Here is a 27,093-nt window from a genome sequence, read left to right as displayed (position 1 = left end):
CATGGAAACAGTCTCCTTGTGTTCCATTCTGGTCAGGCCAATTCAGAAGTTCTTCACCTGATTCTGGGTCCCGTTATTGGGAGGACAATGGCAAATGGGAAAACATCTAGAGGAGAGCAGTTGGGATAGAAGAGGTTTCGATTTTTTTTTTAATTTTTTAAATGTTTTAAAATTTTTGCGTTCCAGCTTCTCTCTCTTCCTCCTCATCCCCACACCCTTTTAATAAGGAACATGTGAAGTTATGCAAAATATCTTCATAAAAGTCATATTTTAAAAGAAAACATAGATCTCTCCTCACCAAAAAAAAAAACTTCAAGAAAAATAAAATTTAAAAAAGAGTATGCTTCCACCTGTATTTAGACACAATTCTTTCTCTGAGTATGGAGACATATTTTTCATCTAAATCCTTCAGAGTAGTCTTGGATTATTGTATTGCTGAGAATAGGAAAGTCATTCACAACTGATCATCCTAGAACATTGCTGTTATTCTGTATACGTACAATTCACTTTGCTCGAGTTCATGGAGGATTTTCCAGGTTTTTCTGAGAGCATCCTGCTCATCATTTCCCATAGAACAATAATATTCCAAAATAATCACATACCACAATTGATTGTCATTTCCCAGTTAATGGGCATCCCCTCAACTTCCAACTCTTTTCCCTGAAAAGAGAGAACTGCTCTAAATATTTTTGTACAATTAGCTTCTTTTTTATCTCTTGGGGATTCATTGCTAGTAGTAGTTTTGTTAGGTCAAAGCATACGCATTATTTTATAGTTCATCTTTTGATCATTCATTAATTGGGGAATGGCTCTTATTTTTTAAATAAATTTCACTCAATTGAGGAGAGGTTTAGAAACAAATAAGTGAAAGTTTAAGAAGCAAGAGGGGCTGGCCTGGAAAGAAAGTCAGTGAGAGAAAGGTCCAAACAACATATTTTCATTCAGTACAAATAAGAGATTTCTAACAGTTGGAACTGTCTGAAAAATGGAGAGAGCACTTGCTTCAGATGCCCAGACTGCAGGCATTCACCTCCCTGTGACCATACAGGGTCCGTCTTAGATACTTTTGAAGGGACTTCTAAAAAAAAGTACTTACTTCAGGAAGGTCAGATCCTATAGTCCTTTAAGGCCTATGGCAGTTACAAAACCTATATATTAGTAGGAGGATAAATCTGTATGTGTATTACTTTTTCCTAAAGAATCATTTTCCAGTGTGTGAGGAGAGGCCCCGGTAACGACACTATCATGTTTTATTTTAATTTATTTTTGGCATGTTTGAATTCAAGAAAAATAACATTTCTTTGGGCTTTGTTTTCCTTATCTGGAAAAACAAAGCAGTTAGACTATAGGAGGATTTCTAAGGTCCTTTCCAGGGCTGCATTATATAGTTATATAATACTAGTCTTCCTTGGAAAGGCAGCACAGCGAGAGGGTTGATATTACAGCAAGAAAAACCCAGGCTCTGACACAGAGAATCCTGGCTCTAGACTCGGAAGGAACCTCAAAGATCATTGAGAATCAATGAACAAAGGTTGATTAAGTTCCTGATTAGTGTTAGGTGCAGGGACCCAGCGACAAAAGTGAAGCAGTCACTCCCCTCAAAGGATTTGTATTTAACTGAGAGAGGCAACTGGTACCTGTGACAAGCATTGATAATAGCAATCATGGAGACCTTTGGGGTCTGCAGGAGGCTTTAACCTCACAACGTTGTTATTATTATTTGTAATTGGTTATTATTGCACCCCATTTTACAGATGGGGAAAGAGCGGGTGAGAAAGGTTACTCTGCTTGGGTCACACAGCTAGTGTCAGACAGCCCTGCAAAACCGGACTTCCTGATTGCAAAGGCAGCTCCCTCTGCCTAGTTGTATAAAGGGTGAGTGTGTGTGTGTGTGTGTGTGTGTGTGTGTGAGAGAGAGAGAGAGAGAGAGAGAGACAGAGAAAGAGAGACAGAGACAGAGACACAGACAGAGACAGACAGAGAAACAGAGAGACAGAGACAGAGAGAGAGAGACAGAGACAGAGAGAGAAACAGAGACAGAGACAGAGAGAGACAAAGAGACAGAGAGAGACAGAGACAGAGACAGACAGAGAGGGAGAGACAGAGACACACAGAGACAGAAACAGAGGGAGAGGGAGGGAAGGAGAGGGAGAGAGTGTATGTGTGTGTGTGTGTAGGAGTGTGTGTATATGTTCTCGCATCTCATGAATCTGCGTGTGTACACGTGTGTGAGAAAGTTTATGCAGCTGTGACGGGAGCTGCGTGGATTTAGCCAAATCTCTGTTTGCCTCAGTTTCCTCCTCCGCCAAACTCAGATAACAACCCTCACCTCCCAGAGTGAATTTGAGGCTCATTCGAGATCACACGGGGGAGGTGCTTTATCACTTGGGTTTCCTCCCTTCCTGCTGGGGGCGCCCTGACCGCTTGGCGCCGGCGCAGGCCCTTCCTTCCCACAAGCTGCCTGGGAGAGGCCCCCCCCCCCAGCTCCCCCCGCGGCCCGCAGGCCTCTGCCTCACAGGGGGCCCGGGAGACGGCGGCGCTCACTCAGCGCCAGATGCCGGAGGCCGCCGTTCCCTCGGGCGGGCCCCGGGCTGGTCCCTCGGGAGCATCGCCCTGCCCTCCCTCCCCCGCCCCTGCGGGCCCCGGCCGCCCGCTCCCCGCGCTCTGCTCCCCCCTGCCGGCTGCGGCTGGCACACAGCTGCTCCCGGGCCGCCCGCCGCGGGGAAGTGGGAGGACTCACTCCAGCTCCCGCCTTCTCCGCTCGGGCCGGGAAGAGACCCCGGGGCCTCGGGAAGGGGACTCGCTCCGACGGCGCGGCCTGAAGCCGGCGCGGGGGGCGCCCGCGGGCGCCACGTGACTCCGAATCCCGAAGTTCTGACCCCCCCTGACTGCGAGCCCGGCCCTGGCCCTGAGGACCGCCAGGAAAAGCGGCGCGGGGCCCGGGTTCAGCCCCAGGCCCCGAATCCCGCCCCGCCCCCCCTCCTCCCCAACACTCCCAGACTGGCGGCCAATGAAGCGAAGCCCCAGCGCCAACCCGAAAAAGGAGGTGCCGGCTCCGGCCGGCAGGGCGGCGCCCTGAGCACCTGAGAGGGACGTTCTGGCTCTCTCGCGTCTCTGACTCTGTCTCTGTCTGTCTCTCCCTCTCTTCCTCTCTGTCTCTTCTCTTTAATCTATTTTCCTTCTCTCCTTCTCTTGTTCTCTCTCTCCTCTGTCTCTCTCTCCTCTCCCTTCCCTCTCTCTGTCTGTCTCTGTCTCTCACCCCTCCCTTTCTACATAAACAGGCAGACCCCTGAGGGCGCCTGCGCAGGGGAGGTGTGCGGGGGACTCCCCAGCCGGAGCGCCCCTGCTCTGTTCCAACCTCTCCTGGCCCCGCCTCCCGGCCGGAGCCCCGCCTCCTGGCCCCGCCTCCCGGCCGGAGCCCCGCCTCCTGGCCCCGCCTCCCGGCCGGAGCCCCTCCTCCTGGCCCCGCCTCCCGGCCGGAGCCCCTCCCCCTGGCCCCGCCTCCCAGCCGGAGCCCACCTGCCCAATGGGCAGTCACCTGTCACCAAGTTCCCAGTCACCAAGAACTCTCCAAAAATTAATCAACCTTCACTGAGCTCCTATTAGCAAGCAAGCAGTAAGCATCTATCAGGCCCCTATAAGCTCAACAGAAGCAGATGCACCCGGCGCTGAGGATACAGAGACAAAGGACATCTCCTGCTCTCAAGGAGCATTTAATCTTAGGGGGAATAACAAACAAGCAAGCACACACAGAGTTTAACACAAGCTAAATAAGAAATAATTAACAGAGGAAGTCAGACGTTTCCTCACTGGGTGGCCCTGGACAAGTCCCTTTGCCCTGCTTGCCTCAGTTTCCCCATCTGTAAAATTAACTGGAAAGGAAATGACCAACCACTCCGTTATCAGTCAAGAAAACCCCACATAGAATAACAGAGTCGGACTGGACTGAAACTTGACAAAAAGAATAAGAATTGACAGAGAGAAGGTACCCAGAATTAAAAGGGATTGGGAAAGGCTTAGTTTTCTCATCGGGTTGAATGAAATCCGGGAAAGGTATTAAATTAAGTTAGAGCCTTTGGGGAAATCAAAGGGCTAAGAAGGAGCTCATACCCTTAAGAAAGTTTCCAGTTTCTTTAGAAAGATAATCCAGATTCAAATGAAAAGGCAGGTAGTGCTGTAGACAGCATTTGACCTGAAGTCAGTAAGAGCTCAGTTCAAATCCAGCCTCAAAAAATCTGTAAAATGGGAGTAATAATAGCACTTACCTCCCAGTGTTGTGTCAAGATATGACAAGATAATATTTGTAAAGCACTTTGCAAGATCTTAAAGCACCATTCAGGGCTGACGGTTATTAATAGAAGTCTGAAAGGGAGGAATATTAAAGGCGGGACAAAAGGGAATATAGAATTTCCGAGTTGTTTCACTGAGAAGGAATAATTTTAATTGAATCTTAAAGATGATTGTGGAGCAAAAAGAATATAGGATGCAGATAAGGGACTTCCCTTTATTCATACTCCTTCTGTGCGACAATGGACACCCCTTGTCCAACCTCAGTTTCCTTATCTGTAAACTCTAAGTGTTGGATTTTCCAGTCTTAGAGATCCTATGAAAAAGGTAGTGTCATGAGTAAAAGGGCTAGCCTTGGAATCGGGATAAGCAAAGACGGAAGCAAGCATGTGTTAAATGCCTATTGTATGCTCAGTGAAGTTGATAACATGATTGTCCTCGTTTAACAATTGAGAAACTAATTGAGTGACTTGTCTAGGGTCACTCAGTGAGTGTCTTGGGTACGATTTGAACTCGGGCCCAGATTTCTGGACACTAGGGCATCCTCTTTCACCTGAGGAGGCCCCGAACCCAAGTCAACTTGGAGGACAGGCTGACGTCTAGCCACCGAACCAGACTGATGACAAAGAATGGCTTCCATATTTTTACTTCGTCTTATGCTATGACTTTTGTATAAGAGCAAAACCACATAAAGACATCTTTCAGAACCCTGTTTTCTTGCTATATCTCACCATGGATTTTCTCTTTTTTTCTCACCTCCTCTAGGTCAATGCACAAACTGGCCCAGCTGGAGAGGCTTGACCTGGGCAATAATGAGTTCAGCGAGCTGGTAAGAAAGCACATTCTCTAAATGTATTTAATGTGATGAACAAGACTGCTTTCTTTGTTCTGGGTGCGTCACCCCTGGGTTTTAAGCGCATTGGTGATGGGAGCCTCTGCTGAAATCATTTTAGTAAACAAGCTAATGCTTATAAGAAGGAGGGTCGTCATTGCAGGTGGGTGGAGGGAAGGGAGAGCTCTCCAGCTCTCCAAAAGTCTTTTATTCATTAGAATTCATTCCATATGAATGCTCCAAAGTTTGCCACTGAGAGTCCTTCCCCCCTCAAATGGCAAAAGATTATATTCCTAATGCTTTAATCCTGTCTCCAAGATGAGACAGAAAGCTTGGGTTCAAGGTGCAGATCCAGTACCTACAAATTATAGGGTCACTGAGAAGTTACTTCTAAGAAACTCTTTGCACTTAAATTTGCTGATCTTTAAAAAGGGGATGATGCTGCTGTCCTGCTTATCCCCAGGTTTATCAGAAGGATCAAATGAAATAATCAATCACCAACCACTATAAAGCATTTTGTACCTTAAAGTTTTTAAGAGAGATGAATAGGAAATAGTTGGAGTAAGTAAAGGCAGTCAATACTTATTTATTAAGCACCTACTACGTGCCAGGCAGGCTGGAAGACACTGGACTGGAAGGCAGAAGACCTGGATTTGGGAAGATCTGGCCCTTTTCAAATATAAGTGTCTTCATCTGTCAAATAAAAGGGCAGGATCACATGGAACAGAGACCCCAGCATTGGATTTGTGGTTAAAGGCCTGGGTTCAAATCTCTGCTCTGATATTTATTCCTCTGTGATTAGCTTGGGCAAATCATTTAGCTGGTTTCCTCATCCATAAAATGAGTTTAATAATGCTGCCTTACTTTGCATAATGCTTGTGTGGCTTAAAATAGAAAGCACATATAAAGGGAATTTATATTTTAACCTATCTCTGTTGATTAAGGCCAATGGGAGTAAGGAACAGTGGAGAAAGAGCTCTTTGCAAAGTCAGGAAGAGCTGACTCCACTGCACATTGTGTGAGTCTGGACAAGTCATTGACCTCTCAGACAATTCTTTCTTGTGATTTCAGTCAGTCAGTCAGTCAGTGATTCATCCTTATTAATCAGTGTCATGGAGAGTAAGGGGGACAAGGGAGCAGAAGGCAATACCAGGCTGGGGCTCCCCCGGGCTCCTCAAGCAGCAGCCATTCCCCAAGGGGCGATCCCATCGATCTGAGGTCAAGCCTGACTCGGCCATCGTGGGCCGGAATTTGGAAATTCTGAATTTACGCTACAAAGAGACTATTTTGGCCTTGAGACAAAGTAAAACTCAGAGTTAGAAGTATCCCAGAGGGGGGAAGGCTGTCTCAGGAGGCAGTGAGGTTGCTCTCTTTGGGGAACTTAAGTTACATTATCAGGTATGGAGTTCATCAGATAGTCAATATGCATTTATTGAGTACCTACTGTGTGACAGACACTGTGCTGGAGATACAAAGAAAGGCAAGAGGGGAGCCCACTGTAAGTCCTTGGGAAGACAGAAGCAAGGGAAGATCACTTGGAGGACTTTAGGAGACTTGGCAAGGCCAGTTCCCCTGCTGGCTCCCCACAGCCCCTGCCCTCAAGGAGCTTATTGCAAAGAAATATGATGGATCTACAGGATCAAAAGGAATAGTCAAAAAGGGAAGGCAACAGGTCCAGGAGAGAGTGAGGAAGTTTTCCTGGAGAAAGTGAGATTTTAGCAGTGATTTAGAGAAAGGTGGAGAATATGGGATACAAGTGAGGAGAGAAAGTCAGAAAAAGCTTGTGATCTCCTGGAATGATCTTTTGTCTCTTTTTGTATCCCCAGCATTTGGCACACAGTAGGTACTTATTAATAAGTGCTTGCTGATTGGCACACAGTAGGTACTTAATAAGTGCTTGTTGACTGAGTTAAAATCAATCTTGGTCACCTACACTGAAGTCTTCATTTTGCTGAAGAGAAAATTGAGGCACAACAGAAATTAAATCCACAGGTACTAAGTGGCAGAGAAATCTGGGATCACTTGGGCAGGTCTGTGAACCTCACTGAACCTCAGTTTCCTCTTGTATAAAACTTGGTCTCTAAGAACATTTCCAGTTCTAATGAATCAAAAAGGTTTAAACTTATTTTTGGTCTGATTGTTAATGCCTAAAGGCATCTGGAAAGAACCTGGATAAAAGCACCTTTCGACTGTCTGAATTCACCACCAAAGAAACTCTCGCTTTCCCACCATTGCTGTGAGACCCTTTTGTTAGCAATGTCACCATGTTGGAACTGGGGAGAAGAGGAGTATTCTGGGGCTCGGTGTTTTTAGTGGAACTTATCTGAAGGCAGTGGCTTGTTGCTGTTAGTCATGTGGCAGCCCTGGCAGCTTTCCCATGATAGTATATCTTTTAATGGGCAATAGAGTAATTGGGCCCAATCAACAGCCTCCAGAAACGGCACCATGTGGTGACTCCAATTCCATTATATAACTAAGTTATGACAGATAAGCGTTCCCTCCAGATACTTGGCCAAATCCCGCTCTTTGTCTTTTTGTTATCACATAAGAGAAAAGTGTTGACATTTACAGGGTTTTAAAAGTAAACAAAGTTTAAAATGGCAAAATGTGGTTCATAGGCATGTGAAAAAGCCCATCTTCACACCCAGTGACCCAGTGACTAGAGTGATAAATGAAGGTGTTGTTCAAAACCTTAACTTTGATGAGCTGTATACCCTGGATGGAGACCGAGGCAGGGCTTAAAGTGACTTATACAGATATCACTGATGCAGAAAGTGAAGGCTCTGTCCATCCAGTGGCTGTTCAGTGATTGGCCCAGGCTGCCAGGAAGAGACCTAACCAGGTTTCCTTCATGTGGACAGGACTTGCCAGGGAAATCTTATGTAAGACGCATCCTTCCCAAGAGGCAATAGGATATGACAGAAAGATCACTGCAGGGTCTGGGTTCAGATTCTACTTCCCTATTTAGCCCAATTTTGTCATCCATAAAATGAAGGCATTGGACTAGATAGCTTCTACATTTCCTTCTGGTTCAAATTTTACAAAATTATGACCTTTCTCCTTCTGACCCTGACTTTTTAGATTTGTTTGGACATGTCGTCTCTCCTTCCAGCTCATTCTGGAGCTTTCTCAGTATATCTTATACTCAAATAAGATCAAAATAAGACCTTTTTAAACCTGTCTAAACCTTATGTTTAGACATAAAAGGTGATACCATGGACAAATTAAGGGGACATTGAATAGTTCGTCTGTCAGATATATGGAAAAGAGAGACTTTACAACTAAACAAGAGATAGAAAGCACTGGAAAATGCAAAATAGATCATTTGGGTTATATTAAATGAAAAAGGGTTGGCACAACTTAACACAACCAAGATTAGAAGGAAAACAGAAAGCTGGGAAACAGTTTTCTGATAGAGGCCTGATTTCTCAAATACAGAGAAAACCGAGTCAGATTTGTAAGAATACGAGTCATTCAGAATATGAACAGGCAGGTTTCAGATGAAAACTTAAAGCTATTGATAGGCATGTGAAAAAATGCTCGAGATCACTAATGATTAGAGAAATATAAATTAAACAAGTCTAAGACACCACCTCACACCTTTCAGATTACTATGACAAAAAAGGAAAATGATAAATGTTGGAGGGGAGATGGGAAACTTGGGACTCTATAATTGGTAGAGTAGTGAACTGATCCAACCACTCTGGAGAGCAATCTGGAATTGTATCCAAATGGCGATAAACCCTTTGACCCGGCAATACTACTTTTGGGTCTGTATCCCACAGAGATCATAAAGGGGGAAAAGAGTTTATATTAGGAAAATATTTATGGCAGACCCCCCCAAAAAAACCTTTGAGAAAAATAAAGTGAAAAGTAGTATGCTTCAATCGACCTCCAGACTCCATGAGCCCTATGTCTGGGGGTGGATAGTATTTTTCCTCACTAGTCCTTTGGGATTGTCTTGGATCACTGTATTGCTAAGAAGACCTAAGTTGATCATCTTACAATTTGGCTCTTACTGTGTACAATGTTTTCCTGGTTCTGTTCACTTCACTCTGCATCTGTTCATGGAAGTCTTTCCACCCTACTCCTGTTCTTCCCTCATTTGTCCACAGTACCATCTCTGACCCTCCCTGTATAATCATACTAAGACCATCTACAAGAAGTAGCAGAGCCCACTGGGCAGAGAGAATCTACCTCTAACTCATACCAATTGTGAGCAAAGTCATGGAGTCTCTCCTTTCCCTGGGGAACTATGCTAACGCACAGTTTGCCAGTGTGCATAGAGGGCCGGGGGCCAGGGTACATAGAATTTCCACAAAGTGAGATCTTCATACCTACTGATGAAGTCACCAGTCGGGATAAAAAGAAAAACAGAATATCTACACGGAGGTGTCTATGCAATAAAAAAGTGTTTAAATGCAGGATCCCCAAAGTTTCAAGATCAAAAAAAGTTGATCAATTTTTTAAAAATATGACTTCTCAGGTACTAGATGAATACATCGAATCTCCATCAATTAGAAAGATGATAGAGTTGGGGCACCTAGAAGGAGCAGGGAAAGATGATAATGTTGGGGCACCTAGATGGTGCAAGGGATAGAGCACCGGTTTTGGAGGCTAGAGAACCTGCATTCAAATCCAATTCCTAGCTATGTGACCTTGGTCACTTAACCCCAGTTGGCTCAAAAAAAAAAAAAAAAAAAAGATGGTAGTGTCTGTGATTTTAAGAAAATGGACAGAGAGAAAAGGACTAGCAGAGGGGAGATGTCCAGTTTGGAATCCAGGCAAACCAGCATGGGCACCTCCAAGCTGGTGAATTACTTAACCACAATGAAACCCAATTTCCTCATAGGTAGAATGGGTATAATACTGCCTGAGTTCAATGATACCTTCACTCAAGCTCCCTCATTTTTAAAGATGAGACCACGCAGACTTATTTCCCTTTCTTGTGATGTATACGTAAGTCGATCTTTTACAAAACATGCCCATGTTATTTTTTAAAGCTTCAAATTTACTTTTTCAAGATAAATGAACTCATGGGGATGGTGCTAGGAATATATTCTCTTTAGCAAAAAGCTTTTGAATTTGTGTTTATCTGTAGTGGTTTCTGTATCTGGGCAGAACTCCCTTGGCTCTTCACAAATCTATGCTTTATTCAAGCGTATCTATCAGTCGTGTCTCCCATCTGTCCCTCCTGCTTCTTTGATAGTTCAGCAAACATTTGTGGAGCCCCTTCTGTTTGCAGAGCAGCATATTGTCTCTGGACAAGGGGCAGGGAGTGGTTAGAGAGCAGGCGAGGTAGTTTAGGTCAGACGTGCTCCTGCCCTCATCAAGCTTATGAGTATTACAGTCATTACATGCTATGGTGGAGAGAGGGGTGGGGATGGTGGAGGAGTGGGATGGCAGCTGGGCTTTAGAGAGGGGAGGAGGGAATCAGCAGGGAGGCTCTGCCATCTGCCAGAGGGCATAGTGCCCTCTCAGAGTATGGGGTGTGCCGGGCCACAAGAGTGCTCTTAAGCAAGTCTTTGTTAAACTCTTATTTTGTCTCAGGGACTGGCCCTGGCCTAGGTTCACAGTGACAAAAACAAAATATCCCCTGCCCTCAAGGAGTTTCCATTCTGGGGAGACCTTGAAGGGAGGGTCTGAAGTGAGGATTCTAAATAGAACAGGCTGCAAAAGGAAGATTCTTGCAGGGATCCCAGGGTGGATCCCCGCAGGGAGAGGCCGATGGGCTGGGGGAAAGGAGACCCCTTTTTACCTGCTGGCAAAGAGCCAGAGGTGCAGGTTCCGAGCCAGGCCTCTCTCTTCTTGGGCCATGGTGGCCGCTTGGATCAAGGAGCTTCTGAGCTCTGGAAAATTTCTCCTGCATAATAACTGCAGGGCTTTCTGAGCTCTCCGCATTGTGTGACATCATGTGCACAGCAGGGCTTTGGTTCCTGAATTTGCAGCTTCATATACTTGATTCCATGAGATTCGGTGGATCCTTCAGGACGCCTCCTGCAGGTCCTCCCAGACTGTGGCAGGCGGGTCCGGCCAGGGCAGCTCTTACCAGAAGGAGAAAGCCCTCAGCCCAGACCCTGGGAGCCCGACTTTGCTGCCCAGGGCCCCCTCCCACCTTCAGACATTGAGCGCCCCCCCCCCCCAGCAGAAGCATTAGGATGCGATCATGATGTAAGGGATTTCTCAAGCATCTCCCTTGGAACTCGGGTTCTTACACTGAGGTTTTGGCAATCCCTGCTGCTGTTTTCAGATCCTGATGACGCCAGCTCAGTGTCACTGGAGACTTTGTTTATTCACTGACTTCTGGGAAGGAGTCCCTAGGTTTCACCAGACTGCCCAAGGGGTCAGCAACATAAAAAAACTAAGAACTCCTGCATGATTACTCAGGAAAGCTGGATCCTTCAGGGTGATTCACAGTCAGAAAAGGAATAAACATTGATTAAGCACCTACTATGTGCCAGGCACCCTGCTGAAATCCCCACAGCACCCTGGGAAGCAGGCAGTAAATAGGATGATCCCCATTTTGAAGTTGGGGAAACTGAGGTACACAGTGGTGACGGGACTTGCCCAGGATCACCCAGCTAATGGCTGAGACTGCATTTGGAGTCAAGACTTCCTGACTCAGGCTCTGTGCACTATGCTGTCCTCTGGTTGCCTTGTTAAGTGCCCACCATGTGCCATGAACCATGTTACACACTGGGGACACAAAAACTGAATCACCCCTGCCTTCGGGGAGCTGTCCTTCTGCCAGGAGAAACAGAAGTTAGGGAGCTCGCCCTCACAGGTTATTATTATCTGTGACACTAAGCAAGCACTCTAATCCCTCGTGCCTCAGTTTCCTCATTTGTAAACTAAGGCAGTCATTCATACTAAGGTCCCTTCCAGTTCTAAATTTGTTATCCTATGAACCAGACCTGACCATTCAGACAAGAACACGCCTAGAAATTGTGCCTATAAATTCACAGTCAAACTATAATAGCAACCATATAGAGATATAATTAAATAGATAGATAGATAGATGACAGAAGCAGAGAAAGACAGAGACAGAGAGATGAATGAGTGAGTGGATGGATGGATGGATGGATAGATACATAGATAGTTGAATGACTGGATAGGTGTTTGGATGGATTGAACAGATGAATAGATAAATAGATAGTTGGGTGAATGGATGGATGGATGGATGGATGAATAGGTAAGTAGATGGATAGATGGATGGATGGATGGATGGATGGATAGATGGATAGATGCGTGAGTATTTGGATGAATGTTTGGATATAGCAACTTAAAAAACTACTTATGAAAGGAGGGAAGAATCTCAATTCTGCAGTCCTGCTCACACTTAGGCCCTTTAAAAAGTAGACATTTAAAAAGAGTTTGTATATTATTTGTAACTAGAGAAAGCTGAAAAACTGAAAGCTGACTGGGGATGTAGGTACCATAAACTGGTCATGCACACTGCCAGAGGGCATGCTACTAGGGATTCTGAGCATTGGGTGGTGGTTGCTGTTCAATCCTGTGCACTTGTCCTGGGTGTGACTTTAGCCTGGGGCTCCAACTGCTCTTCAGTATTTATTCAGGACCAGCAATGGGGAAATTTAGAGTCTCCAAAATCCACATTTTTAATGGATTCTTACTTTCTCCCTCCTACCAGATTGGATTGGGCCCCAACTGCCCCAATTCCCTGCGATATTGGCCCACCTCTGGGCTTTGGTTGTTTATGGAACCAATTTTATTAATTAGAACTGAATTAACATTCAGAGAATCCTAGAATCTCAGGGTGAGAGAGATTATCAGACTCCCCTGTTGAACATCTCCAGCAAATGCTCCACACTCTGCTTAAAGCTCTCCAGTGAAGGGATCATCTCAAGGCAACACACTCACCTCTCATTCTGAGGAATGATTTTTCTGAAAAGGCTAGTTCTCACTCTTTGCCACTCTTTTCCCTTGCTTCTGTTCTCCAGTATTCTCCAGTTCTCCTTGGCTTAGTGTAAGAGAAAATCTGCAAATGTGCTGGTCATGTCACCTATGCCTTTATCCCAGTCAGTGATGGCAGTGTTAAACAGTATATTGATTTCATCTGATTAAACGTGGGGTAATCTTCTCAGAATAACATCATACTACTGATTCATTCCGGCCTTACAGCTCACTAAGTCTTCCACGTTGTTTGCCCATGAACAGCTTTCTAGCCGCAGCCTCCATCTGCTGCCATCTTGGGAGCCATGTGGTCCCTTCCTCTCCTGGGGCTAGGCAGTTCCCTGATATCCATAGTTCCCCAGAGGAGCCATGTGGTTCTACTCTAACTTTCCTGCAGGGCCCTCAAATATGTATGTGCCCATCGATGGGTCCCTCTTGATCCTAGCTGTTTTTGGCTTCCTGCCTAAACTTTCTACTTTTTCTTTTCAAGGTCAAGTACAAAGGCACAGCTCAGATGCACAATTAGCCATGACTCAATAAACCATACTTAATGTGATGTTTAGGAAACAATTAGGGCAAAACAAGCTCACTATTACAAGAAAACAATCAAAGCCAGAACAGAGTCTTCCTCCTTGAACAAGACAGTGTCCTTATAAAGGGCGTACCATGCTCGGTGGTCCTGCGCCAGTATCGCACAAGTGATTCTAAAGTGCTTAAGAGAGACCTTGAGAGTGCTTTGGATCACTTTTTCTGTCCACCTTGGGAACACTTGCCCTGTGTGAGTTCCCCATAAGATTTTTTTTTTTGGCAAGAGTACATTTGGCATTTGAACAGTGTTGCCAGCCAATGAGTTGTGCCCTCTGCATAGAGTTGGAAGCTCAGTAATTAGTTTGAGACGGGACCTCAGGGTCTGGCACCTTATCCTGCCAGGGGATCTTCAGGATCTTGCTAAGACAATTCAAATGGCAGCCATTCAGTTTCCTGGCAGGGTGCTGGTACACTGTCCACGTTTCACAAGCATATGACAGTGAGACCAGCCCAATGGCTCCATAGACCTTCACTTGGTGGTCAGGCTAATCCCTCTCTTCTCCCACACTTTCCTTTGGAGCCTCCCAAAGACTGAGCTAGCTCTGGCAGTACAGATGTCAATCTTATCATCATTGGAGAAGGAGCTGTATTTAGGAACAAAGCAGAACTGAATTAGTCCAAAGGAAAAGCAGAATGCACAAACTTCGAGAAGCTCCCCAAGTGTTCTTATGGACCATTTGTGTCCAAGCAATCCAAGCTCACATTGTTCTGATCAGCCACAGTTGGGCACACTGTAACTCAACTCTCATCTTACTACTGAGTCCTTCTCTTTCTAACTTGTCCACCAGACTTCTTGTAGGATCTAAAAACTAAGAGTGGAAGGGACCCCAAAGGTCATGAAGTTCAATCCTTCATTTTACAGATGAGGAAACTGAGACCTAGAGAGGAAAGGTGATTTACCAAGCTCATAGGGGTGTATAAGAGCATCTGTAGCAGGATTTGACCCCAAGAATCCTGACTGCAGAGCCAGTATTCTTTCTGTTGCTGGAAGAGACTGCCCCATGTCTTGCTAAAATACAAGTGTAAACATGGCATTCCCTCAATCTACCACTCCAGTTACTCTCAAAGTAGAGATAAATTTAGACTGTCATGACAGGTAGTACATAGTGGATGCTATATAACTATTCTTTTTCCTTTCTCTTCTTGAACTGACAGATATGAGAAGAGAGGACAAGCAGGAAAAGTCCAGGTTATAAAGGTTTTAAAAGCCAAACAACATTTTATCCATTATTTAAAACCTCTTTTTTTCACACTCTTTCTTAAAAAAAAAAAAGATAAAGTTTCCATACCTCCAGTTGAAATATATAAAATATTTCTGTTTTGTTTGCTCTGATGCTTCAGAGATCATTCACAGGTAATAGGCAATCATGCCTTTTGATCATAGAAGATACCTTAAGTTCTTCTCTGAGGATGTTTTTTCAACTTGCCAAAGCCAGCTATTCATAGAATACCCATTAGAGGCCCTTAAAGACTCTGCAATATTTCAAAATGGGGAAGGGAGAACAGTCTTCTCCTTTCCCTTTGACATCACTGACTATTTAATTAACTCCTAAATTGCTTCGTGTTCTCATTCAATGAGATATTCTAATCCATGCTGATGAAAAAAGAGATTCTAGAAAGGTGTTCTAATTTGTGCTGATCATAGGAGAGAATCTAGAAAGATGTTCTAATCTGTATTGATAACAGGAGAAGTTCTAGAAAGACGGTCTGATCTGTGCTGATCATGAGATGTTCTAGAAAGATATTCTAATCTGTGCTGATCATAAGAGAGAATCTAGAATGATGTCTTAATCTGTGCTGATCACAGGAGAGGTTCCAGAAAGATGTTCTAATCTTTGCTGATCATGAGAGAGAGCTGAGGTTAAAATAGATTATCCTTAGATGTTTATGAATCGATTGGACGTGCTGACATGGAGCTGTCATGTAGCCAGCTTACTGAAATCATGGGGACGTACTACAAAGTACTACAAAGGATGTACACAGGCATCCAGGGAAAGTCAAAAGCCATATCTTACATCTCTTTATCTACCAACACTTACCCGAAGAAGCATTTAATGTTTGTTTAATTGAATTGAATGAAGAAAAAATCAATGAGCTCATCACTTCTTAGAGTACTATAGTATTCTATCACAATCATATAACACAACTTGTTTAGCCATTTCTCAATTAACGAGCATTTCCTCAATCCCTCATTTTCCAGGTCTTTGTCACCACAAAGAGAGCTGCTATAAATATTTTAGAATGTATAGGTTCTCTTCCTTTTGTTCCTGATCACTTTAGGAAACAGGCCTAATAGTGTTATTTCTAGGTCAAAGAGTATATAGGTCATAATTCCACATTTATCTCCAAAATGGTGAGATTGCTTCACAGTTCCACCAGCTGTGTATTAATGTGCCAATTTTTCTGCATCTACACAAACATTTATCATTTTCTCCTTCTATCATTTTGGCTAATCTATTACATTTGCGATAATATATCAATTTTGTTTTAGTCTGCATTTTTTAACCAATAATGAGTTAGAAAATTTTTCATACAACTATAAATTGTTTTGATTTCTTCACTGCAAACTACCTATTCATATCTCTCAACTATTTATCAATTGGGAAATAAATAAATCATTTCTCCCCAAACTTGTAAGCTTTTTCCAGCATGGAATTCTGCTCCGAGTTTCCACAAGGAGGCACGAGAGTAAGATTATAGTGGAAAAACACAGATTTAGATAAATAGATGAATGGATGGATAGACAGATAGCTGTGTGTATATGTGTGTATATAAATATACACACAGAGAGATTGACATATAAGCATACATACATGCACATATATACATCTATATATGTATATGTGTATAGTCTGTGAAAGTTAGACAAACTCAATTCCTCTCTAAAGAACACTCTTGATGAACAACCAAAGAACTATTTTTTCCTTTCTTTTTTTTCGTTTTTCCCACTGACATAGGAAGCGATTTTTCCATCATCATCTTTCTCTTGTCTGCAATGTGGTGGCTGGACCCTGTGAATGAAATCAATCAGTGCCGGTCGCCTTTCCTTCAATGGATTTTTCTGAGCTCTGGAGGCTTGTCAGTGCAGCTGGCACTTTGGCAATCTTTAGTCAACAGTCCTACCAGATGAATTAAAGGGAAAATGGTCTGTGATTAAGCCAGGGGAAACTGTTTTTGAATGAGGCTCTGTGTTTGCATTTGAGGCTTCACAAAGGAAATATGAACATTTGGTGCTCAGGAGAGAAACAGAATTATATAACCCGGAGTATTCAGTAGGGGATTGTGAATCACCATTAACACAAATGCAAATTATTCTCTATGGTTTAGTCAAACTTCAAGCTACAATGGTGTTTTTTTGGGGGGAGGGCCTGAGATTTTAAAGTCTGTCTGACTGGTGAGGATAAGCACAAATTAAAATGGTAGGAAAAGTAATTTGATTTCAAGATCTGACAGGACTAATGAACCAAATCCTGGGCACAAATTTTAGCCTCAGCAGAATATAGATCATAGAATACACAGAACTTCCAGAATACTCTCTTCAGAGTCCAACATAATTGGAAAATATTTAACAAAACAAAAATTCATCAGATTCTAGATAATTTTAATATGTGTTTTTCTAAGTTGCTCTAACTCACCAAGGATCCTTAGGCACTATATGGCCCCCATTGCTATTTTGTCATTCTAGGTCTAGGTAATTTGCAGTCCAGTTTTCTATTCATTCTTAATTTCTCTCAGTATTTGAAATAAATTCCAAAAAAAACATCTGATCTCAAAGTCATCAATTTAGCTTGTGTTTATGTAGTGCTTTGATATTTTCTAAGAGCTTTATGAGTTAATTTATCTCATTTAGTCCTCATACCAATCAGAAAAGAATTCTGATGTCATGCCATTTTGGTGAAGAGGAAATCTGCGATTCCCAGAGCTAGACAGTGAGCTGCCCAAGGGATCCTAAGTGTGGGGGGCAATCCTTGAATTTGGTGCTTCTGGTGCTTTCTTACTGCATTTCCATCGAGAAGAATTTCTTTTCTTTGAGAAATCTCTTTTTTGAATAAGATTTTTTCCAGTGGTAAGTGAAACAAAGCCATGCTTTTTGTTGTTCATTTGGTTAATTGTATCATCAAACAAGCTAGAAGGAAACCACAAGAGGTCATTTAATCCAACAGTGGCGGTAATGAGCCATCATCTGTGTTCATCACCATCATTAGACAAATTCACAAATTTACATTTATAAAGCACCAATTTTGTGGTTCAAAAGGGCTTCTCCATTGTATGGCAGTCAACGAAGGTTGATCATATGAATAGCCGTGTCTCAAGACAGTTTCCAATATTCTTTGGGCAATAAGTACCGAGCATTTAGTATACACCTGTAATGTGCTGGGTTCTGGAGCCCAAACACAAAAAAGAAACTGTCCTTCTTCTCAAGGAGCGAAATTCTAGTTGGAAAAATCACAACAAAACAAACACAAGGAAGAGGTCATGGGGAGAGCACTGGAGTTAGGAGAATCAGGAGATGTTTCGTGCAGAAAGTGGTGATGGAGCTGCACCTCCATGACTAAGGGGGTTTTATGAGGTGGCAACAAGGGAAGGAAATATACAGTGGGAAACCAAGGATCCTGGGACAGGAGAAAGAAGGAAAGAGAGAGGAGGAGGAGAGAGACAGAGAGACAGAGACAGAGAAAGACAAAGAGAGACAGTAAGAAGAAAAGAGAGACAGACAGAAGGATGAGAGAAAAAGACAGAGAGAGATAGAGACAGAGTGAGAAAGACAGAAAGAGACAAAAAGAGACAGAGACAAAGTAAAAGAAAAGAGACAGAGAGGAGAGAGGGAGGAAGTTTAAGCATTTACTGTGTGTGAAGTACCCTGTTAAGTACTGAGGATATTCACAGGCAAGATACTCCCTTCGTTCAAGGGGCTCACATCCTACTAGAAGAAAATCCAGTTCCAGCTGCCAGCCTCAGGCAGATATGCAATGTTCCTTCACGTTCAGTAGCAAAACAGCTGGTGCTTCTTGCTGTAGTTTCCATTGACAAAACCCCATCTGTTTCTGATGTTGATCCACTGGACAATGCCATGAACTTTGGGGGGACACCTTTCTTTTCTAGGCCTCGAGTCTTGGATTATAGGGGCCGTTGACAGGTTACATCTTTAAGATTTATTCCCTGGGACAATGGCTGTGAACCCTGGGTTGCTAGTGCAGTTGGTTGGCCGCGGGGGAGCTCTGCTGTCCCCAAACCACTGGAGCTCAGATGTTCATTGCTGGCAGGTGATTGATAGCGGGTATTGGGATAGCACTAGTGTCACTCTTGTCCCTTTAATGATGGCTGTGAGAGCCAGGCTACAAGCAGTGCTGGTGGTCCTGGGGGGGATCTTGGGCTTTGGTACAAAACTCTCTCACCAAGAGAACAAGAGGTAGTTTTCAAAGCGGTTTGCCACCACATGTTACCCTTAGTGTCTCCCTCACAGTACCCGGATGCTTCTGTTAATGACAACTGGTTGGCAATCGTTTGGGAAAGGGCAGTGGTGGGCCCTTCTCCATAGGGTTTATTTGTCCTGGATAAGCGCTGTGGAGACCAAGTTAGAAATATGGCGGATGTTGGGGGTGGAACGCTGCTATTCCAGAGAAGTCCTGTGATTATTGTCTATCCCAAACCCATGAGAGAAAAAAAAGATTCAGGTGTCATCATATTATTGCCAGGTAATGCATCCAGTATTATATGCTGACGACATCACGATCATCAATGCTTACTGACTGTTGAAAGTGTATGGGGTATCGCAAATGTCTTACAGAAGTTTTAGCTTCAAGCTTTAATCACTTCCAACTACACTGAGCCCTATGTAAGACAGGCAACGTTACAATGGTTTACATACTGTATCATCCAATAGAATATAAGTTAAGGATGGGAATGACTGGGGTTGGGCTGTCTTTGAATCTCCAATGTCTTACTAATAGTTGATTTTTTTGAGAGTTAATCTTCCTAAATCAACCAATTTGGAAGTATCATGGCCATTTCTGGCCGATCCTGATATGAATTAGGACAAAAGCCTTGATCTTCTCCATTTCTAGGGGCAATGGATAGAGTGTCCAGAGTGAGGATCTGAATTCAAATCCAGGCTGAGACACTTACTAGCTGGGCAATTTATTTAACCCTCCTTGCCTCAGTTTCTTCATTTATAAAATAAAATGGAGAGGAAAACGATGAACCACTCCAGTATCTTTGCCAAGAAAACTCCAAATGGAGTCACAAAGAGTTGGACATAACTAACTTATTAAGCAACAGCAAGCTCTCTTTCCAACCCTCCTGGCCTTGGGCAGTTCCCTGCTCCTGAAACTCACCATACTATCAGCACCCCCACATTGAGAGATCTCAGGGACAAGAAATACGTGCAACCATCAGCGACCACATGCTGGACTCTTCATAAAAGTTGTATGAACTGAACTGAGGGAAGGGCATTTCTGATGGAGATAACCAGCATGGGGCACAGACTCGGGCATCAAAAGCAGGTGCCTTAGTCCATGGCATGCAAAGCAAACATTTATTACTGAAAGTCTAATTTTACTTTAATTTGATAAAAAGTGAAAATAACTGGTTGCGATGTGATTAATGACAAGCGAGTTTGTCTCGATGCAGTCTTGGCAAGCGTCCGCCTTCAGGACGCGTGTAGGAGTGCAAGATTCAGTACAAAATGAACCTGCCCAAGCAGCTGTTTGCTGGGGAAAGAAAAAAGAAAAGATGAAATGTGTCAAAAGCCAATCTGAGCAGGGACCTTTCCCTGACAGTCTCATGAGAGTCGAAGCCTGGAGAGCTAACAGAATGCATTCTCCATCCCAAGCCTTCTTAACCTAGGGCCAACAAACTTTGTAAAGGAATTAATAACTGCCTTTTAATCTGCTTTGTGTCCTTTGTAACTTTCTGGGTGTTATTTTCAGCATTCAATAACCCTGTTCTGAGAAGGGACCCATAAGCTTCAGCATCTCGGGGACCCATGGAACTGGATCTCCTGCTGTGAGGTTAGGATTCTCTTGTCCTTGAACAAAAAGTAGCTCATATTAAAAGAGTTCAGAACTGCAGAAAGCTTTACTTGCCTGATTTCAAGAACAAGGATTATAATGCTGCTCCTGAACACCAGACCCTCAGAGCTACAGCCATCCCCCAAACCCAGAGGGGAAATCCCCATCTCAGGTGATGCTTTCTACTTCATGATAATTCTGACAGTTAGGAAAGCTTCCATCCAAGGCAAAATCTGCACCTTCTAAGTTCTGCCCATTGCTCCAAGATCTGCCCTCTGCGAACAAGTGAGTCCAATGCTTCTTGGAACCATCTATCATGTCCGACCCAAGGCTTCTTTAAAAATCTTTCCTTGGCTCCTTTATGGCCCTTGACACATTCCTCATTTAGTCATTAAACAATCAACACTGTGTTTATTAAATATACTGAGATAAACACTATAGACACAGATTGAAAACAAAAACGTTCTCTCCAGAACTGGCTAAAATCTTAGTGCCTGGACAGAGCGGGGTGCAGGAGGGAGACCACCTGCTTATTGCTGGATGTTCTGTCCATCAGTCCAGCTTACATGCAACAACTTCTCTGGACTGTCCCATCACTGCTAGTGAGGCTGGGTTTGCAAGTGAAGCACTAAGTTTCATGAGAAACCATTTTCTCAGACACTTGGAGCATCTGCTACAACCTATCCTGGGCTGATTCCCTGACTTTAGAGCAATTACTGCGATCAACTTTCCCACAGGGGCAGTTAGGGACTCTGTAGTCCATAAAGTGCTGGGCTTGGAGTCAAGAATATTCAAATCCAGCCTCAAACTCTTACTAGTTGTATGACCCTATGCAAGTCATTTAATCTATTTGTCTCAGTTTCCTCAACCATCAAATAGAGATGAAAATAGCACCTGGCTCCAGGGTGATCAGTGAGGATCAATGATATTTGTACATTGATTTTGTGGCACTTAGATTTCCTTATAATCTAATTCAAACATTGCTACTGGAAAAACCAGTATTGAATTGACTCTTTGAACTTCTGTCATCAAGGCAATGTCTCTGCTTTTTAGTCTGTTGTCCACTTTTAGCGTACCTTTCCTTCCAAGGAGCAAAGTATCTTCTGATTTCATGATTGCAGTCGCTATCTGTAGTGATCTTTGAACCCAAAAACATAAAATCTGGCACTGCTTCCATTTCTTCTCTCTCTGTTTTCCAGAAAATAAAAGGACCCATTGCCAAGATCTTAAAGGTATTGGTTTTTGTTTTTTATTTTGTTTTGTTTTGTTTTGTTTTTTTTTTGGGGGGGTGGAGTTTCAAGTCAGCTTTTGCATTCTCCTCTTTCACCTTCATCAAGAGATTTCTTAATTCCCCCTTTACTTCCTGCCATTGTCTGCACATCTGAGATTATTGATATTTTCCTCAGCAACATTATGCTGGCTTTTGATTCATCCAGTCTGGCATTTTGCAAGATGTACTCTGTGCATAATTTAAATAAATGACAATATACAGTCTTATCATACTCTTTTCCTAAGTGTAAACCAATCAATTGTTCCACGTTCAGTTCAAACCTTTGCTTCTTCCTTAGGGGACAAGATAATCTGATAATTCCAGCTCTGCCACATTTTGTTGTGATTCATATGGTCAAAGATTTTAGTGTAGTCAATGAAGCAGAAATAGATGTTTTTTTTTTTCCTTTCTGGAACTCCCTTGCTTTCTCCATAATCCAGTGAATGTTGGCAATTTGATCTCTGGTTTTTCTGCCTCTTCAAAAACCAACCTGCTGTTCTGGTAATTCTTGGGTCATATGTTGCTGAAACCAGATTGCAGAATCTTAAGCATAACCTAACTGGCACGGGAGATAAGAGCCAATATTGGGTAATCTGGACTTCTTTGGCTTCTCCTCCTTTCTCCTTCTTGATCTGATCTTTTCCAGTCCAGTTGAATGTTCAAATTACCAAACAATTAATTGTGCTCATTTCATATGCCAGAGAGTTGATGCTCAAGATTCTGCAAGCTAGGCTTTAGCAATATAGTAATCATAATTATGAAGGTCTTCCTTATATAGATTTTTTGGTATGTTCTCAACGCCTCTCCTTAATCTCTTCTGTTTTGTTTAATTTCTGCCATTTTTATCTCTCATCATGCTTATTTTTGCATGAAAATTTCCCTTGATAATTCTGATTTTCTTGATTAAGTCTCATCTTTCCCAATCTTGTTTTCTTCTATTTCTTTGTAATGTTCATTTAAGAAAATCATATCTCTTCTTGCTGGTCTCTGAAATGTTACATTCAATTGGATATATCTTTCACTTTCTTTCCTCAGCTATTTGTAAAGGCTCATTAGAGGCAATGCTTTTGGAGAACAATATATTAACTCTTAAGCATTTTCTCTGTAGAATCACTTTTTCTTTAATAGCTCTAAAGATACCTCCAGTTTTCGGCAAGATACAAAGTCATCACTATGAATATCAAGGATTATTTTATTTATAAGAATGGAAATGGTTCTGGTTGAATGAATAACAAGAATTTATCAAGCACTAACCATGTACCAAGCACTGTGCTAACTGCCAAAAGATATGGATTCAGAAATGAAATAGTTTCTACCTTAAAAGCAATTTAAATTTTACTTTGGAAAGACAACACACAGTGGTGAATCGTGGCCAGGGAAGAATGTAAAAGTCACAGAGATGGTCAATAGAAACAGTAGACATGTCCTTTCCAGAACCAATGGTCATGTTTATTTAATTGTGTTTCTCAGAGCAAGGAGTAGAAATGGGGCTCTGTCTATGTGTGTGTGTGTGTGTGTGTGTGTGTGTATGTGTGTGTGTGTGTGTGTGTTGTGTTCATGTTTGGAGTGGTTTGGAGAGTATAGAAGATAAAAGTATATTTGTGACAAGCAAGAAATTGCCCAGAATGTGGATGGATTATATTGTATGATCTGGAGACTCTGATATAAGACTGGTTAGCCATGGTGATCCATTGGAATCCATGCTCTCTCACTAATCAGAACATCCCCAGAATGAGTTCCCAGTCTACATGGATTTCTGACTGAGGAAGGGACTCAAGAAATCTGATTGTCATCTGTGGCAACAACTGAGGTGGATGAAGGTTTGACTAGCCAAATAAACCACGTTTTATGGCTTTAGAGAAAATTAAAATCATCAGCCCAATGGAATACTAATATAAGAAGGATTTTTATATCTTCAACAGAAAAATGGAACTCGTAATATAGAACTCTTCTTAAGCATGCCTTTGAAGAACAAAAACAGTCCACATCACAGGTCGACTGTCATTCGTAAGCAAGAAAATTATGATTCATCAAAGAGCCATTTTCTTTCAGTGAAGTATCTAAATTGCAAAAAGAGTCTAACGGATACCAGAAGTACAATAGTATTAGCAATTGTTCATGGGTGCCTCATTTAATATATAATTATAGGCTTCTGCTCAAATAAAAGTGTTTATACAATTTCCAACATATTAAACATTATTAAGAGACAGAGAAAATTAAACTTAATCTAGAAATTATATAATTTACTATAATTACAATTTTCCCTGATGAGCATGTATACATCATTCAAGGATTCAACACCGAAATCTGCATTTTCCAACAGCAGCTCTCTCCTCTCTGACTTGCAGACATCTGTAATCTTCTGATGTTTGGGGAAGGAGAGAATCATAGACGGAAGGGATCAGATTTCACATATTCTAAATCCTTCATTTCACATGTGAGGAAACTGAGCCCTGGGAAGTTGGGAAGGCTTAATTACATCAGATAATGAGTAAGCAGAACAGATCCCAGAACTCTGAGATTTTCATTGGCTGCTCTTTCTTAGACCTCTCCATCCCCCACAAAATGAAATCATTTTAATGGCAATTCTCATATTTCAACGATGCTCATTTTTACGGCTACCTTGTTATTACATTGGGTCTCATGCCTAAGACACTGATTTCAGCTGACCCAGCCAAGCAAGTACAGCACCTCCTGTGGAGTTGGGAAACATGGGTTCAAATTCTACCTCAGATGATTACTCTCGGTATGACCATCATTTTCCACCTTTAGACTTGCATCTTGTTGGCTGTAAAATAGGGATCCCTGCTTGATTTAGATGTGTGATCCCATGATTCAATGCAACAACCGAACTTCTGAGATATTCCCAGCCCCAAAATGTGGTTTAATTATGAAAAGATTGCCCCTAGGTAGAGCAGTGGATAGAGAGTTAAAGTCCATAAACCCCGAGTTCAAATCTTGACTTATTTACCTAGATGTGGAACTGAGCTGACAGAGTTTCCTCATCTGTAAAATGGGGACAATAATGGCATCTATATCAAAGAGCTGTTGTAATGCTCAAATGAGATGGTGGTGATTACTATTGTTATTCCTTTTGTTGCTCTGTTATTTAGGCTCTCTAGAATCTGCTGACATTTAGGAGGTCTCTGAATTTAATTTAAAACCTTGGATTATGTGGTAGACTGATGCAGCAGTTCTGACTTTGTTCCACTGTTAACTGATGCTGTGCCCCTGACAGGATCAGACTTGGAAAAACCTGACATAATGCATTTGTTTCAGCAGCTGCTCTTCCCCTTCTAGCAATCCTAGTAGAGCCCTAAGGCTCCAGAGCATGGGAAGGTTTAACACAGTGGGGTGAAGGGAAAAAAATATCCAGCCCAGGGCACCCAGAATTATGAAAGGTTTTAGCCCATGATATAGGAGGTAAACTGATGCAGCTCGTTCATGGATGGCAGCTGGAGAAAGATTTGGATGAGTGGACTTGGAAAGAGATTTCCTTAGTAATAAGACCCTATAAACATGAGTTTTGTGCCAAGAAAGCAAGGAACCATGGGGGAGAAACCATACTTCCAGATATCAGATATGATGGGAGTAGTAGATTAGAACACTGGACCTGGACCAGAAAAACCTAAATTCAAGTCCAACATCTGACACTTACTGGTGATGTGACCCTGGACAAATCACTTAACTCTGCCTCAGTTTCCTTAACTAGAAAATAAAAATACTAATAGTATATACCTCCCAGAGTTGTTATGGGAATCAAATGAGATAATATTTATAAATACCTATTATAGTACCCTAGCACATATATAATAAATGCTTGTTTCTTTTCTTCCTTTCTTTCTCTTTTTTCATTTATTCCTTTCTTCTCTCCCTCCTTTCCTTCTTTCATCCCTCTTTTCGTTCCATCTTTCCCTCCCTCTCTCATTCTTTCCCTTTTCTTTTCTTCCATCCTTCCCTTCCTCCTTATGTTCTGTCTTTGTTCCTCCCTTCCTTATCATCACATTACTTTTATAGTTCTGCTTTAATCTCATAACTCCAGGGCTAAACTCTTTGTACTTTGTAAAATGACAATTTATTCTAATTAAAACAACCTAAGTTCTCATTCATTTTTCACACCCAATTCCTTTGAAATAATGATCTTTATGCAAAAATAACAATAACAAAAACCCTCAATCTTCTAGACTATCCTAAATAAAAGCAAATAAAATGCTGAGAAATGCATTCAATATAATTGGAGAAAAGGAAGATAAATTAAAAGATTCAATTAATCCAACCTTTTATTAGATGGCATTGAGACTCAAAGGTAGTAGAGCCCAGTGGAAAGAGAGCTAAATTCATGATCAAAAAAGCCAGTCTCCCTTAAGCTCTCTGGCCCCCCGACTCGCCCTCTCTCAACTTAAGGAATTTTGTACATTCTAAATGTGTGATGATCCCACAAAGCTGTACTGAGTTAGGAAGTGACTTGCCTAAACCCATATAGACTTGAGTCAGAGACACAAGACATCTCCTCCTTCCCCTTTCCACCAGTGTCACCGGCCAAGCTTTCTATCTTTCAGCCAGGAACAATTTTAGTTATTTACTATTGATGACTACCTTATGGCTGGTAAACATGGCAGCCAGCATGGTTATAGAGACACTGACATGACAGAGAAAACTAAAAGATGTCCACTTCTCTTTATTTTCCACTGATTGAACATAAGTATTCATGTTCTCATTCTTCTCAGGCTGCATTATGGCTCACCCAGCTTTGCCCCTCGAGGGAACAACAAGCAGTCCTGTCCTTAAATTTATTTCATTTTTTGAGTGACTGTCTCTGTTTCCAAGTCTGTCTGGAATCTGTACCTCTGCTGCCCAGAGCACCTACTTCAGAGTGACATAATCCATGGAGAGGCTTGGGGATCAGGGGAAAGAGAACCCCATTAATCACTCCCCAACCTGGCTCTTCCTCCATGTCTTACAAAAAAAACTCTTGCAAACTCCCCAAAAATTATTCATTTAAAGCACCATGGGCTTGATAAATCTGTCAAATCAGCCAACCTCTGTTCTTCCCTTCTTATTTTAATCAGAAAATGTTAATTTTGCCCTATAAAAAGCCAGAGCACAGACTTATTTCCAAAGTTAGATCAATACCCCATCAATATATTGTGATTATATTCTATGCTTTCTGCACTCTTGAATCACTAGCAAAT

General features: G+C 42.4%; 1 protein-coding gene across 7 annotated transcripts in view; it reads left to right on the top strand.

The window, feature by feature from the left end:
• LRRC7 (leucine rich repeat containing 7) overlaps positions 1-27,093 on the top strand; it is a 530,144-nt gene that overhangs the window by 346,732 nt on the left and 156,319 nt on the right. For all 7 annotated transcript variants that reach the window (XR_004234230.1, XM_031968892.1, XM_031968890.1 and 4 more), the window contains one exon: positions 5,053-5,116. Coding sequence is in view for 6 of the 7 variants with exons in the window: in XM_031968892.1 (XP_031824752.1) it covers positions 5,053-5,116 (64 nt within the window). In the remaining variant the exon portion in view is untranslated. The remainder of the gene's footprint in view (positions 1-5,052; positions 5,117-27,093) is intronic.

This window comes from Sarcophilus harrisii, chromosome 4 (genome assembly GCF_902635505.1).
Source record: "Sarcophilus harrisii chromosome 4, mSarHar1.11, whole genome shotgun sequence".
Classification (NCBI taxonomy): Eukaryota; Metazoa; Chordata; class Mammalia; order Dasyuromorphia; family Dasyuridae; genus Sarcophilus; species Sarcophilus harrisii.
Note: the sequence above shows the minus strand (reverse complement) of the source record. Positions and strands in the feature narration are given on the sequence as shown.